A 16,348-nucleotide genomic window follows, 5' to 3' on the forward strand; every position below is an offset into this window, starting at 1 on the left:
CTATAAGCTACTCCTGCTTGCTTTTTCTGACTCTTGCTGTTTCTAAGTTCCAGCCATATTGATTCTGCTTCTTGGTCTTCTGAGGCCAGATCACTTCTCACTAATGTCCTTATGTTAACCTTTACTATCAGGGCTACCCCTCCTCCTTTGCCATTTTGTCTGTCTTTCTGGAATATTGTGTAGACTGGAATATTTATTTCCCGACCTTGCAACCATGGCTGCGATTTTCTGGCCCACTAGGGTGGAACCCACTGTGGGGTATGCAGCGGGCCAGCCAAAAGTCCATCGACTTTCAGCAGGACCAGACCATCCTGGCGGTGAGTGGGATCAGAAAATCCCGCCCGTCTTTCTGCAATGGTGATTTAACCTAAACCACTTACCTCTATTTGTGCCACTAGTTCATCAATCTTTTTGCATATACTTTGTGCATTCAGATAAAGAATATTTCATTTCATTTGTTTACTTCTGTTCCCTGCAATGACCTTATTCACAATTTATGCCAAACTCTCAGTCCCTTCCTGTCCCATGCTGCTTGTCTTTATCCACATCGCTATAGTGTTCCATTGCCTCGATCTTTCTCTTTGGATTTCTAAATCTCCCTTCACCCTCCTCTCCCACTCTCCCATTAGTTTAAAACCCTCTTCACAGCTCTAATCATCCAATTGGCAGGACAGTGGTCCCAACCAGCTTAAGTGGAACCCATCCCTATGGAATAGCTCACTTTTCTCTGAATACTGATGCCAATGCCCCATGAATTGAAATCTCCTCTTCCCATACCACTCTTTCAGCCAATGTTTAATTCATTAATCTGCTTCCACATGGCTCAAGTAACAACCCAGAAATGATTACCTTTGATATTCTGCATTTAATTTTGACCCTAACTCCTCAAAGTATCTTAGCAGAACATCATTCTTTATTCTGCCTGTGTTGTTAGTTCTTATGTGAACCATGACAATTGGAACCACAAGGAGATGGCACCAGGCATCACAACACAACCTTCAACGCTTCCAATCACGGCTGCAGAGAACAGCACCCATCCATCTCCTATCACTACCACATTCTTCTTGGCTCGCCCCCAACTTGAATGGCATCCTTTACCATGGTGCCATGGTCAGCCGCTCATCCACCCTGCAGCCCTTCTCATTCACACAGGTAAAAAGCACCTTATAACTGTTGGACAAAGTCAGGGGCTGAGGCTCCCTCTGTCGCTATATGCTGTTCCCTCTATCTGCCTGACTGGCAGTCACACATTCCTGTCCCTGTACATTAACCAACTCTAAAGTTCTGCCTAACCTCAAGGATACGACTGCCTCCTGAAACAAAGTGCCCAGATAACTCTTCCTCTGCCTGATGTCCCAATGTCTGCAGCTCAGACTCCAGCTCAGTAACCTGAGCTGAAGTCACACAAGCTGCACACATTTGCTGCAGATATGATTGGATGGGATTGTAGTGCATTCCACAGATTCTGACATGCTGCAGTCATGGTACACCTCCAACATTGCCATCTCTGTTACATAAGGCAATTATTAACACATTAATTTACACTGCAAAAGTAACAGAAAGTAACAATCTCCTAACTTGGAGACAAAGAAAGACTCACCAGCTACTGAAGCCTGAAAAAAGGTAGAAAAGTAAAGATAAATGTATAGGTTAGCCAAATTTTAATTACACTAGCAGAGCTGACTAATGAGGCTTAACAGGGGTGGAGGGGATCTCCCAATGGCGTGTAATTTTTTCCCTATGTTTCACACTTACTCTTTCACTTCATGTATCCTTTGTTAGAAGCTCTATTAGTATCCTCCTAGTTTGCCATTGTGAGATTTGAACTCTTGATCTCAGGGTTACAAACCCAGTACCATAACCACTTGGAGCTGATTAAGTTGCAGTGGGTGTGATGTAGCGCGTGCTCCTGCTCTGACGGGAGTGTGTGCGCACGCCGGCGGAGACCTCGCCCGCCTGTGGGGCGCGTGCGCGACGAAGCGGTGGGAGGGAGACGGTAACTGCGACACGGCTGAGAGCGGAGCGAGCGAAATCGGGCACGGTGCCCTCTCCAACCCAGTCAGCCATCCATTCATCCCGAGTGGCGTGGCGGGGCGACTGTCCACCAAACATGAGGATGTCGAAGAGAGGACACCGCTTAGCGAGAGGAAGCGGCGCTGGGGGTGATGAGGAGGAGCAGGCTCGGCTGCCGCCGGTCAGGAATCCCTTTGTACATGACATCCGCTTCTCGGCGCTGCAGAAAGTGCAGGTAAGGAGAGGGGCCATGAAGCTGGAGCCGATCCGGAGCCTTGGGGTTCGGCACCTACTGTGCTGCAGAGCCCGCCCTGTCGCTCTCATGTTGCTCCCCTTTAGGCCCTGACAGTGACAGCGCTAGAACTGATGAGAGAGATCCACAAGTGATGGGAAACAATCTCCTCCTCTTGTAACCAGTGTTAATTCAACCTCGCAGTTCCATGGTTGCTGTAAACGCAGTGGCTCAATTGTAGAGTTTATTTTTATTCAAATGTTAGTTTTATTGTGATTTAGATCTCCCTGTTTTTCGCTAGATATTGAGACATGGGGAGAGATTTCTGGCGTAGGTTGCAATTCAGTTTTTCAGTCTGCCCAAAGCTATGGTAAGGTGGTCGTGTAACAGATTAGCAGTGCTATTATTACACTGTAAACGCCACGGACTTGTAAAGTCTGAGTAGAAATGTAAAAACAGCTGCGGTCCATCCGTTATGTGTTGTAGTACTTAAGGCTTACTGCTTCTTTCCTTAAGGAAGCTCCCAGCTGTGAATAGCATTCCTCTGGGAAACCAATGCGCACAATGTTTAGCTTCCTGTTACTTGTAGCACCAGATCATAGCGACGCCATTGCGAATGTGCTCCACTAATTTTGAAGGCATGACATTTTTACTCGAGTATTCACGGAGGGCTTCTAACTGATACTGTAACCGAGTGCAATATTTACCTTTTGGGGTTGAGGCACTCGACGAGGTGAGATAATTATCATTTGTGATATTTTTATGATACTCATCTGGGGAATAAAATCAATAGTGTATCCGTGGATTAAATTTCGTAGTCTCCCGTATGTTACCTTATGTTCGTGAAAGGTAAGCTGGTAATGCACAGCATCTTTAATCAGCCTTTACACGAGTGATCAGTTAAAAGGTGTTTGTGAGGCACATGGTTTATAAGAGTTATAGGAGAAACATTATTTAACAATGGTAATACTCTCATGGGATGTAATTTGACTGCAAATATGCTCCTGCTGGTTCTATGTGTGTGTGTTGATACCATAGGTTCTAGGGAGTTGCAGCTGGTGCTTCAGCACATTTGTGGCTCACTGATACTTGCACCATGTATTAGGGAAAATATGATGTGACATTGTATAAGTATATAAAGTACTGCAGATGTTGGGAATCTGAAATAAAAACAAAATCTTGGGTATATATAGGTCTGGCAGCATCTGTGGAGAGAGAGACAGTTAATTTTTCAGGTCGATGACCCTTTATCAGAGAATTGTACAAGTGTATATCTGAAATATTTTATTCTGCTTTATATAACAAGCATATTGTTTGCCACCAGTTTTACAAACCAAATTGTTTGGGCAACCTCTTGTTTACAACATTTCCCTCAAACTTCCCTTTGATTATTGCAAAATTGAATCCCATTTTTCATTGCATTCATAACTACCTATCCTCATTGTTCAAGTTAAGCCAATTGTTAAGTAGCCAACTAAATAGAGCACTATGAAGCAACTGAGTGTCCTGTCAGGGAAGAGAAAACAGATGCCTCTACACTTTCTGCATGCTGCAAAACACTTCTCCTCCCCCTCCCCCCTCAGTAGATAAAGAAATGTATGATTGCAGAAGTATAATTACTGTTTCATGTATAGTTAGTTTTCGACAGAAAAAGCACCAACCGTCTGACATGAATATAACTCCTGGCTTTTATCAGGCTGCTGGCTTTTACATCTGTAAATTAAAGGTGGAAAAAAATCATTTGCATCAAACCTAATCATTCAGTCAACAGTTAACTGTGTAATTAAAAACAGAAAATGCTGCAAATAGTTAGGTCTGGCAGCATCTGTGGAGAAAAAAACTATTAGTTTCAGGTGGATGACTCTTCATCAGAACTATTAGTGCTTGAAGGTATTACTGTTTTTAAGTGATAATTTTAATCTACACGGTTCACACTCTCTCTGACCATGTTATCTCTTGGGAGAGGGTAAAATATTGGTTGGCAGTTTCAGGAAAAACGTGAGAAATTTCTATCTGACTCCCAAGAAAGTAAAATATCTTCAGAGATCCCTATTGGCAGTGACTTGCCCTAGTCACAGCTAGCTAGAAACTTTACCAGTATAACTGGAAATGCCAACTTCTCAAGAATTTAGCAGTTCCATTGTAAAGACTAGTAACTCTTGGTCACCACATGTCTTGATAGTTTGTAGAAGGCGGTGACTCCCAAAGGAAACCATTCCTGTGTATTTTCCAATACTATGCATGCCCATTTTAAATACCTTTCTAACCAGACTGTATCCATTTCCTCGCTTAGCCTCATTTATATCTGTTGTAAGCCCATTTTTCTCCAAAGTAAATATCCCTACCTCTTGTTGCTTACCCTTACAATTGAGCTGTAAGATTTTTTTATCCTTCTGGTCGCCCTCATACCCATCTTCTCCAGAAGTTTAATACTTGTGCAGGGTCCAAAACTGGGCACTATGCTTCAAATGCCCACATACCAAAGCAATGTATATAGGAAAAGGAGTAGGCCATTCAGCCCTTCGAGCCTGCTCTGCCATTCCATTAGATCAAGCTGATCATCTACCTCAACACCACTTTTCCACACTATCTCCACATCCCTTGATGTCATTAGTCTCCAGAAATCTATCGATTTATGTCTTGAACATGCTCAGTGATTGAGATTCCACAGCACTCTGGGGTAGAGAATTCTAAAGGCCACCCGCTGAGTGAAGAAATTCCTCCTCATCTTAGTCTTAAATGGTCTACCCCTTAACCCAAGATTATGTCCCCTGGTTTTAGGCTCACCAGCCAAGGGAAACATTTTATGTATATCCACCCTGTTACATTCTGTAATAATTTTGTAAGTTTCAACTAGGTCACTCCTCACACTTCAAAACTCTAGGGAATACAGACCCAGTCTCCCCAATCTCTCCTCACAAAACAATCCTGCCATCCCAGGGATTAATCTCTGTTGCACTCCCTCTATGGTTAGTAATCCCTCCTTAGATAAGGGGACCAAAACTGCATACAGGTTGAGGTCTCACCAAGGGTCTATACAACTGCAGCAAGACATCTTTACTCCTGTTATCAAATCCCCTTGTTATAAAAGGCCAACATACCATTTCCCTTCCTAATTGCTTGCTGCACCTGCATGCTAGCTTTTAATGACTTACGAACAAGGGCATCTGGGTCCCTTTGGATACCTGCACTTTCCAACCTCTCACCATTTAAGAAACATTCTGCCTTTCTGTTTTTTCTACCTGAGTGAGTAACTTCACACTTATTCACATTATATTCCATCTGCCATGTGCTTGTACATTCACTTAGCCTGTCCAAGTCTTCTTGAAGCCTTCTTGCATTCCCCTCACAACTTGCGTTCCCACCCAGTTTGGTGTCATCAGAAAATTTGGAAATATTACAGTTGGTCCCCATATCCAAATCATTGATATAGATTGTGAATAGCTGTGGACCTAGCACAGATCCTTACGGTACCCCACTAGTAACAGCCTGCCATCCTGGGAATGATCCGTTTATTCCTACTCTCTGCTTTCTGTCTGTTAACCAATTCTCAACTCATACTCGTATATTTTCCCCAATCTCATATGCTCTAATTTTATTCACTAACCTGTGTGCAGGACCTTATCAGCAGCCTTCTGAAAATCGAAATACACCTTATCCACTGGTTCTCCTTTATCAATGCTCCAAGTAACGTCCTCAAAAAAATTCCAACAAGTTTGTCAAACATGATTTTCCTTTTGTAATTCTATGTTGATTGACTTTGCCCAATTTTATCATGTTTTTCTAAATGTCCAGTTATCACATCCTTAATAATAGATCATAACATTTTCCCAACTGACGTCAAACTTCGGTAGTTCTCCATTCTCTCTCTTCCCCCTTTCTAAAATATTGGAGTTACACTTGCTACTTTTCAGTCCACAGGAACCTTTCCAGAGTCTATAGAATTTTGAAAGATAGCCACCAATGCACCCACTAGCTGCCTCCTTCAACCCTGGGAAGAAGATCATCTGGTACAGGGGATTATCAACCTTCAATCCAGTTACATTTTCAAGTACTACCTCTTTACGAACACTAATTTCTTTTAGTTCCTCGGTTTCACAAGTCCCTTGGTCGTTTAACATTTTTGGGAGATTTTCTGTATCGTCATCTGTGAAGACAGACGCCAAATAACTGTTCAGTTTCTCTACCATTTATCTGTTCTTCATTATAAATTCTCCTGTCCTCACCACTAATGGCCCCACACTTGTCCTAGCTAATCTTCCTTTTCACATACCTAAAAAAGCTTTAACATGTTCCTCGCTAGTTTGCATTCATATTCCCTTTTCCCTTTCTTAATCAGTTTCTTGGACCTCCTTTGTTTGGTTCTAAATTGTCCCCAATTCTCAGGCTTACCACTTTTTCTGGCATCCTTATAAGCCACTTCCTCTGATCTAATGCAATCTTTAATTTCTTTTGTTAACCACGGTTGATTTGTCTTTCCCTTTGTATGTTTGTCTTTGAGGAATGTATATCTGTTTTGGATAGTGTAGTACTTATTTAAGCACTAGTGATTGCCTGTCTACCATCAAATCTTTTAGTATATTTTCCCAATCCACCATAGCCAACTTATCCCTTATACCTTCTTAATTTCCTTTCTTCAGGCTTAAGATCCCAGTTTCAGAATGAACTATATTGCATTCAAACTTAATGTGAAGTTCTATCGTGTTATCAGTATTTTCCAAAACTCCTTTACAGCAAGGTTATTAATGAGCCCTTTCTCATTACACAACACTAAATCCAAAATAGCCCGATCCTTAGTTGTCTCCTCAACGTTTTGCTCCAGAAATCCATCTCATGCACACTCCAGGAATAATTCCTCCAGAGTATGATGGATTGATTAGCCCAGTCTGTGTAAATTGAAGTTGCCCATTATTACTGTATTACCCACAATACATGAATTTCTAATTTCCTAATTTATACCATGCCCAACACTAGCACTACAGTTTGGTGACCTGTAAACAATCCTCGCCAATGTTTGCTGCCCCTTGCTGTTTCTTAGTTCCACCCAAACTGATTCTACATCTTGACTCTTTGATTTAAGATCCTCTCAATTAAGTACTATTAAGAGTGCTACGCCGCCACCTTTTCCTTTTTGCCTATCCCTCCTAAATGCCGAATATCGTTGGATATTCAGTTCCCAGTCTTGCTCACCCTGTAGCCTCATATCCATAATGACAATTAAATCATACCTCTTTACCTCAATTTGTGCATTCAAATATTCAACCCCTTTGTGAATGCTACATGCATTCAGATAGAGTGCATTTAATTCTGTTTTTTCTTAAACATGATGCTCTGTTATGTTCCTATTGGATGCTTGCTTGTGCTTTGTCTGTCTATTTTTGCTTTCTACTTTTCTACATCTGTTTACCAGTTTTGCTTCCGTCGAATCTGAGCTCCCTCTCAGGTTCCTACCCCTCTGCCAATCTAGCTTAAACCTTCCCCAACAGCACTAATGAATCTTAGTCCTGGTCCTGCTAAGGTGCAGTCTGTCCATCTTATGCAGGCCCCACCTGCCCCAGAGCCGGTCCTAATGCCTCAGAAATCTGATGCCATCCCTCCTACGCCAGTTTTCCAGCCACATGTTCAATCGCTCAATTCTCCTATTTCTATGCTCACTAGCATGTGGGACTGAAAGTAATCCTGAGATTACTGCTTTAGAGGTCCTGCTTTTCAATCTCATTCCTAACTCCCTTAAATCTGCTTACAGAACCTCACCCTCCTCCCTACCCAAGTCATCATTGCGAACATTGACCATGACCTCTGGCTGTTCATCCTCCCCCAGAAGAATGTCCTGTAGCTGCTCTGTGACATCCTTGACCCTGGCACCAGGGAGGCAGTATACCATCCTGGAGTCACATCTACAGCAGCAGATATTCCTGCCTGTTTCTCTAACTAACAAATCCACTATCACTGCTGCTCTTCCCCTCCTGTACGTCTGAGCTATCTCTGGTGCCACAAACCTGGGTCTGACTCCGCTCCGAGGAACCAACGTCCTTATCCATATCCAAAACAGAAAACCGATTAGCAAGTGGGACATCGTGGGACTCCTGCAGTATCTGTCTGATTCTCTTGGACTGGCTGGTGGTCACCCACTCCCTTTCTGCCTCCATGCTCCTAGCCTGCTGCATGACAACCTCTCTAAGCATGCTATCCATGTAGCTCTCAGCCTTGCAGATGCGCCACAGTGACCCCAGCTACTGCTCGAGCTCCAAAGTTTCTGCAACTGGTGACACTTGCTGCACATGTCACTGGTAGCATCCATGACTTCACACATACTACAGGATATGCATTCCACACAATCAAGCTGCCTTGTCATGCCTTAACTTTACTTCACTTATGTTAACTTTATTTTACTTATCAGCTATTGCTCCCCCACCGCCACCCACACCACCCAAGCCTCATGCATGATCCGTTATTTATCCAAGTGTATGGTACTATAGTATTGCTTATACAAATAACATACTTTCACTAAAAGCAGCTGAAGGAGCAGAGCTTGCAACTACAGAAAATAACCTCAAATTTTAGCAGCGGTGGAACTATATTTGTTCTCATTTAATGACACCTGCCACATACTAGCGCTTCTATCTAATTTATGTCAATATTGACTTGACATGAATTACTAAACACTATAGAATTTAAGAATGGCTCCATTTTAACCGTCCTATGTTGTTAATGAAAATGAACATTCTTAATCCCATCAGAGCCTTGGGAAACTACTGGTAACCAGGCCCCAGTCAGACTCATTCACATTAGTAATTACCCTCCTGTTCAGTCAGTTATCTATTAAATGTAATATCTGCTCTGTACTCATGTCTGAATGACTACCCTGTGGTATTGAGAAACCTTGGTATGATGTTATCCATTAGGATATAAAAATGCCCCTCTATTATTAAGTTCTGTATAATATTGCAGCTTCTTGTAGTGCAGACAGCCCCGATGTCTTCTGTCTCCAAATATTGTTAATTGCAGAAATAATGTTCTCTATTATTAAAATACGTTTTAAAAAAAAAACAATTGAATACAGAAAATAAAATTGAGTTACCACTATCGTATGTGGCTCAAAGTTAACAAAATAGGCTGATCAAAGATAAGAAAGCTCAGAAAAGACTCAAGTAACTTACCTTTGGGATTGTAAGATCTGCTTAGGTTTTCAAAATGCTCAAGATAGTCGCCTAAAATAACTGAGTGTTATAGTGTTTGATATATAGTAAACAGTTATGCCATTGAGATTCTTGAAGGTTTATAGTGTGATCTCTTTTCTTGTAATAATTTGCCAGTAGCCTTTTGCTGTATGTGTATTTAGGTATCATAAACATGGTAGGCTGATAAACATTTTCAAAAGCTCCAAAATCTTTTGAGTAGTAAGTTCTCTGGATAGCCTGCGTCAAAGTTGTATTTGCAGACTTAAGCATCCATTTGCAGCAAGTGAATGGTAGATGAAATTTAATACAGCCAAGTACTGAATATAAGATGGAAAAGTGGACAGGCTAGGTGATGAAACAGCTATGGATGAAGTTGAAAGATACTTGAGTCTCAGTAGACTTGACACTGTGTGACCATCCAATGCAGAGTACAATCAACAAAATTAATAGATTAATGATCTATATAGTCAAAACAGTAGAATAAATTCAGAGGAAGTTGTGATCAAACTGTATGGTGCACTGGACAGATCAAACTTTGAGTCCTGTGCCCAGTTACGGTTACCAAGCCAAAGGGGACATTTTACAAAATCAAAAACACTGCAGAGACGAGCCATGAGTTTCATCCTCAGTGTCAAAAGTTTGGATTACAAAAAGATTGGCGCAACTTGGGTTTTTCAACCTTGGTGGTGTGTGAGAGCTTATATATAGAATTAATGGCATGGAAAGGATAATAAATGCAATAATTTTGAATTAAATTGAGAGTAGGAAATGGAACTATAGGACTTGAGGGTCTTTTGGGATAGACATAGGCTGTTTGGCTTTCTTTCTTAATTACCTTGTGATTTGTAACTATAGTTCTTGTACTGCAATCAATATTCTACTGTCTATGTCATCTTTCATTATTCAAGCAATACCAGTTTGATATGTTTTGTTTGATTCTTTTTAAAAAGTCATGACATTGCCTTTGTTTTTGTGTTGGTGTAAAATTGATAAAAAGGATAATTGAAAGGGACTGACAATGTGTAGAAATAATTTTGGTCACCTTTTACTATTTTAGTGTGTCTCTGTTTCTCATCCAGTCTGAATAATAATAGTGATGTGGTACAAAATCTGAGAGTGGGTTTGTGCAAAGAGTTTGTATCCATTTGAAACTGCAAAAATGGGTTGTTTTGACATTGAACTGAGCACTTCTAGATTGGCTGAAGTGCTACTATGCACTATAGCCTCAGAGTTTGGAAATGGCATTTGTTAGCAGTTACTACTTTTGCAAGAGCAGTTATATTGTAACAATTCAGGTTCAAATTTTAGTTTGGTTAAGTGGCTTCATTATGACATTGAGATCTCAAGTTCATTTAATAATAAATCTCCTGTTTCACTATCCAATAAGCTGTAAATGACCTATGTCAGGCAATCTGCTCAGCCTGCTTCTGTTGATATCATTGCCATATGGCCTCATTACGAATACTTGGCATACTTCCAAGAACGACAAAAGGACTTGGCCCTGTGGGCCGGCTGTTTACTCGCCTTGAAAGGGGCTACCACCTTTGTTTGATTTACAGTTTTATAAGTTTGTAATAAGTTTATCTTTCTTTGAAGTGGGTTTTCAATAACTGTTTAGACAAGATTAAGAGGCGTTAGGATTAAAGGTTTTTTCGTTGTTTGTGTATGAATGACAGTTTTGAGAATATGGCAGTTTTATGAGAATGTAAGAGGACCAATGTTTTTGAAAGGAATTTTTAATGGCTGACTTTCTTTTAATTTCATGAGCATTTCAAAGACTTGACAGTCTTTATAATATGGCTCATTGGTTGTGTACATATTGGATGAGGGGGTTGAGAAGTGAGGGCTAGAGAGCCTAAGAACCATGAATACAACTGTGCTGCTGTTCCAGTAAACGGAGGTGGGCTTTGTAATCTGAAGGCCCTGTCATCCTCCAGCCTCCATTGCCATTTTGGGAGGCAGTGGCCCTTGCCTCCTTGGGATGGCACTGCTGGAGGCAGGGTTGCGAAGTCAGGAAAATTTTAGACACTCGATTCCCACATCAAAGATGAACATCCAACGCCTTATGTTCTAAAGCCAAGCAATAAATATGCAATAAAGCAGATGCAATACCGCATATACTACTATTTTCTCTAATTCAGTGTGAAGAAACCATCGTCACAGCTATATAGATTACACAAACAAGTGCTACTCTACCCTTAATTTGAAGTCACCTCGTTAAAATTACCTGATAACTTGGGTTTTTTTCCATTAAGTTCTGACTGCTTATATAGTTTTGTTCAAATTGTTGGATAATTCACATTTTTGTGTAAATAGCACTTGAATTTAGTACACTGACTTAGCTTACTTTAAGAAGTGAATTGAAGCAGAAATTGAGTAAATGAAAACGTTCTGTCACGGGTACATTAATTGTGTTTTCTGACTACTGTAAGTGTTTTTCAACAGTCTTAGTTCTTCTCTGGAATCCATAAAACTTTAATATATGAGCATAGCTGCAGTGATTTGGCCAGACAGTGTAAGAGAACGAACTTCATGTTCTGAGCTAAGGCCACAGTCATATTAATTCCCAGGTTCAACTTCTGCCCATAGAACTGTTGATCAACATCTTAAGAAAGAGATGTACCAAGTATATGAGCACCGACACCCGAAAATGCTCATAGAAATGCAATGTGCACCTGTTTTGCCGTACAAACACTGTATCAACTTAGCTAATAAATCTTCTGCTCATCCTTTTGATATGGATGAGTTTGAATTGACTGTTCTGAGTAATAGTTAAAATTTTGTGTGATAGATCTTGTTTCATCAGGTAAAATACCCTTTGTGGTGTTGTGAATCATCAATTGCGGAGTTGTTCAGCTCATGAATTAATCCATAGGTGATGCATTTGATCAAATATCCACACCTTTGCTTAAAATATTTTTATCTGTACATCTCCAAAACACAGATCAAAAGTAAGGGAAAGAAATGGAGCAAGGGAATTGATACTGAAAAAAAAATTGATACTTAATTACATCCCTACTGACTTTGCATCTGTTTCCATTGCATCTATTTGTGAAGCACCTTTGACTTCTGATTTAATGAGCTTATACATGTGCAAATTTTTATTTGTCAAGTGATATTGAGAATTTGATGTCCAGCCAAAGCCTGGGTGGGGAACACTTTTTCTTATCATGAGCCATTCGCACATAGACAAAATCAGTCGCGGGCTACACACAGAAAAATCAACTTAATTTAGATTTTTTTAGAATACAGAAATGTTCCACATGCCTGCTATTTTAATGTAATGGCTGAATTTGAATATTATATTGTTAAATATTATAATAGTAATTTAGCTGACGCTTTTATCCAGAGCAAATTTGTAACGATGATGACAAATGCCATTTGGAAGGCGCAAGTCTATATTTTTAGAAATTTTGCTGGAAGTTGGATGAAATTGAGCAATGGGCCAGATCTGGCCTACAGGCCATAGCTTCCCCACCCCTGAGCTACAGTATTGACAAAGGCTGAAATAAATCAGGCTGTATTGCTAGCCAATTTTGGATTATAGGGATGTGATTTCTCCAATTATTATTTTTGCTACTTAGGGGTTCTTTTGAATGGCTTTTTAGCTATCGCCGTTCCACCTTCCCCAATTTTGATTAATACACTAGCAATGAGAAATTTCAATCATTTGGCATATCAGAAATCCGCCATTTAAAATATATGTTCTGACTTTCATTGCTGGTATGAGCTTAAATAAAATTCACAATTCTGCTGTCAGTGAGAGCAGGAACTGACTGCAGAGCTGTGATTGGAAGAGAAGCCAGCGCAGAGGAGATAGAACTTCTGCAATCATAGATTCTGTCTCTCCCATGCTGGCTGTTCCAGCTCCTCCAATTGCAGATTCCCTTCGCGTGCTCTTGCTGCTTCTACAGAAGCAAAATATTTGATTGGAGGAGCAGGAAAGAAGGGAACCTCTGATTGGAGGGCCTGGAGCAGTTATTCTAGCTGGCCCTGAGGCTGCCATGCAGGAGACTTTCAACTGCTTCATCATCAATCCTGATATCTTTGGAAGACTGAGGTGAAGAATCTGAAAATGAAAGAAGAGGGGGAGTCTCTGTCAATAATGAGGCTGGAGCAGGGGGTACAGAAGGAGGAGAAGGTGTTATGAGTGAGTGTATCTAGGTGGGAACAGAGGAAGGGCTGAATGATGGGGGTGGATGAGGGGGGAGGGAAGGACATGAGTGGGTAAATAAGGGAGGGAGGGAAGAGCATGAGTGGGAGGCTGAGTGGGGAGAGAGGGCATGAATGAGGAAGGGGTTTGGGAAGAGGTTATTTCTTCAAATGCTGCTGAAATAGTGCACCAGGAAGTGTAATTTGAAAGCACATATTTAATGTCACCACACTATGGAGGTGGGGGCCCCTCGACACCCATCATTCCCCACCCACCCCATCCCACTTGGTCATTTCACTCCCTTGCAGGACTCACCCATTTTCATGTTTTCGCCTTTGACCCAGTCACATTTCTGGGTTTAGCATCTTATCCAACCATCTTTTTTTTTCTTTTCATCTTTTGTTTGACATTAGGATCATTTTTGACCTTGCTGCTTTTGAGCCACAGGAAGAAAAAAGGTATTGCATTCTTTGGTACTTACTGTAGTGACTGATGTTGAAGACCTTGTTTTGTGAGGCTAGCTAAACATCATGAATCCATAAATAAATAATAGCAAATTGCTCCCTCACCAAGAGAGCTGACCTGCAATTTGCTTTGCCTGGATTGAGCTCTTAACTCACCCAACAATAATGCAATTTTATGGTGTTATACACAGCTATACCATATTTGTACGGTACAACTATAGTTCTGGGACAGTCTGCTGTGAAATGTTGAATTTTTTTAATTCTTTTATGGGATGTGCTCTTCACTGGCAAGGCCAGCATTTGCTGCACATTCCTAGTTGCCCCTTGAGAAGATGAATTGCCCCTTATTGAACATAGTAGCTCCATGTGGTGTTGGTGCACCCACAGTGCTGTTAAGGGAATTCCAGGATTTTGACCCAGTGATGGTGAAGGAGCGGTAAAATCAGGATGGCGTGGGGCTTGGTCGGGGTGGGGGTATCCTGCAGTTGCTGGTGTTACCATTGTCTGCTGCACTTGTCCTTCTAGGTGAATGTGCTCTTAAAGGAGGATTGATTTGTTGCTGCTGTACATTTTGTGTATGGTACACATTGCTGCCACTGTGAGGTGGTGGAGGGAGTGAATGTTTAAGGTGCCGATCAAGCGGGCTGCTTTGTCTTGGATGATGTCAAGCTTCTTGGGTGCTGCTGGACCTGCACTCATCTAGGCAAGTGGAGAGTATTCCATCACACTCATGGCTTGTGCCTTGTTGATGGTGGACAGGCTTTGGGGAGTCAGGAAATGAGTTACGCGCCACAGAATTCCCAGCCTCTGACCTGCTCTTCTAGTCATGTATTTATGTGGCTAGTCCAATTAAGTAACCTCCCAGACCTTGATGGGGGAATTCAGAGGTGTTAAAGCCATTGAATATCATGGGGTGATAATTAGTTATATTCACTGTTATTGGAGAACATGACATAAGAAATAGGAGCAAGAATAGGCCATTCAGCCCCTCGAGCCTGCCCTGCCATTCGATAAGATCATGGCTGACCTGCCCCAGGCCTCAACTCCTCTTTCATGCCAGTTCCTCATAGCCCTCAACACTGATATTTCAAAAATATATCTACCTCCTCTTTAAATACTTTGTGATCTAGCCACCACAACTCTCTGGGATAGAGAATTCCAGACATTCAGTACCCTCTGAGAGAAGAAATTCCTTCGCGTCTCAGTTTTAAATGAGTGTCCCCATATTCTGTAACTATCTCCCCTAGTTTGAGATTTCCCCCTGGTGGAAACATCTTCTCAACATCTACCCTGTCAAGCCCCCTCAGAATCTTGTACGCTTCAATAAGATTGCCCCTCATTCTTCCAAACTTCTTCCAATTCTTCCAAATGAATAAAGGCCTAACCTGTTTAGCCATTCTTGATAAATCAACCCTTTCATCCCAGGAATCAGCCTAGTGAATCTCTCTTGAACTACTTCCAATGCCAGTATATCCTTTCTTAAATACACAGACCAAAACTGTACAGAGTATTCCAGGTGCGGCATCACTAACACCCTGTGCAGTTGTAACAAAACTTCCCTATTTTTAAACTCCAACCCCCTAGCAATACAGGCCAAAATTCCATTTGCCGCCTTAATTACTTGCTGCACCTGTATGCCAGCTTTTTGTGTTTCATGCATAAGAACCCCCAGATTCCTCTGTGCTGCACTTTTTTGGGGTCTGTCTCCATTTAAATAATAATCTGCCTTTAGATTCTGCCGACCAGAGTGCATGATCTTTCACTTTCCTACATTAAACTCCATCTGGCAAGTTTTTTTCCCAATCAGTCAACCTATCTATATCCCCTTGCAGATTCCTTATGTCCTCATCACAACATACCCTCCCACTTATTTTGTATTGTCAGCAAATTTGGATACATTTACATGCTGCCCCCTCCTCCAAATCATTATAGATAGTAAATAATTGAGAACTGATCCTTATGACACTCCACTAGTTATGTCTTTGCAACCTGAAAAAGACCCATTAATCCAAACTCTGTCTTCTGTGTGTTAACCCTCAATCCGTGCTAATACATTACCCCCAATACTGTGAGCTCCTGTCTTGTGCAGTAACCTTTTATGTGGAACCTCATCAAATGCCTTCTGGAAATCCAAACACACCATATCTACCAGTTCCCTTTTATCAACTCTGCTTGCTGTATCCTCAAAGAGAAGGCAGGGTGGTGCAAATGTTAACTTGCCATCATCAGCCCAAGCCTGAATGTTGTCCAGATCTTGCTGCATATGGGCATGGACTGATTCATTTCATTATCTGCAGAGTTACAA

General features: G+C 41.3%; 1 protein-coding gene across 2 annotated transcripts in view; it reads left to right on the forward strand.

The window, feature by feature from the left end:
- The first annotated feature begins 1,968 nt into the window (after positions 1-1,968).
- The window catches only part of LOC121275952 (lysophosphatidylcholine acyltransferase 1-like), a 209,783-nt gene continuing 195,403 nt past the window's right edge, over positions 1,969-16,348 (forward strand). The window contains exon 1 of one of the 2 annotated variants that reach the window (XM_041183858.1): positions 1,969-2,248. In XM_041183858.1, the coding sequence (XP_041039792.1) occupies positions 2,111-2,248 (138 nt within the window). In that variant the 5' untranslated portion in view covers positions 1,969-2,110. Of the gene's footprint in view, positions 2,249-2,882; positions 2,979-16,348 lie in introns of those variants that run through there. The other variant, XM_041183859.1, reaches the window with a different exon arrangement.

The sequence above is a fragment of the Carcharodon carcharias genome, chromosome 3, assembly GCF_017639515.1.
Source record: "Carcharodon carcharias isolate sCarCar2 chromosome 3, sCarCar2.pri, whole genome shotgun sequence".
Taxonomy (NCBI): Eukaryota; Metazoa; Chordata; class Chondrichthyes; order Lamniformes; family Lamnidae; genus Carcharodon; species Carcharodon carcharias.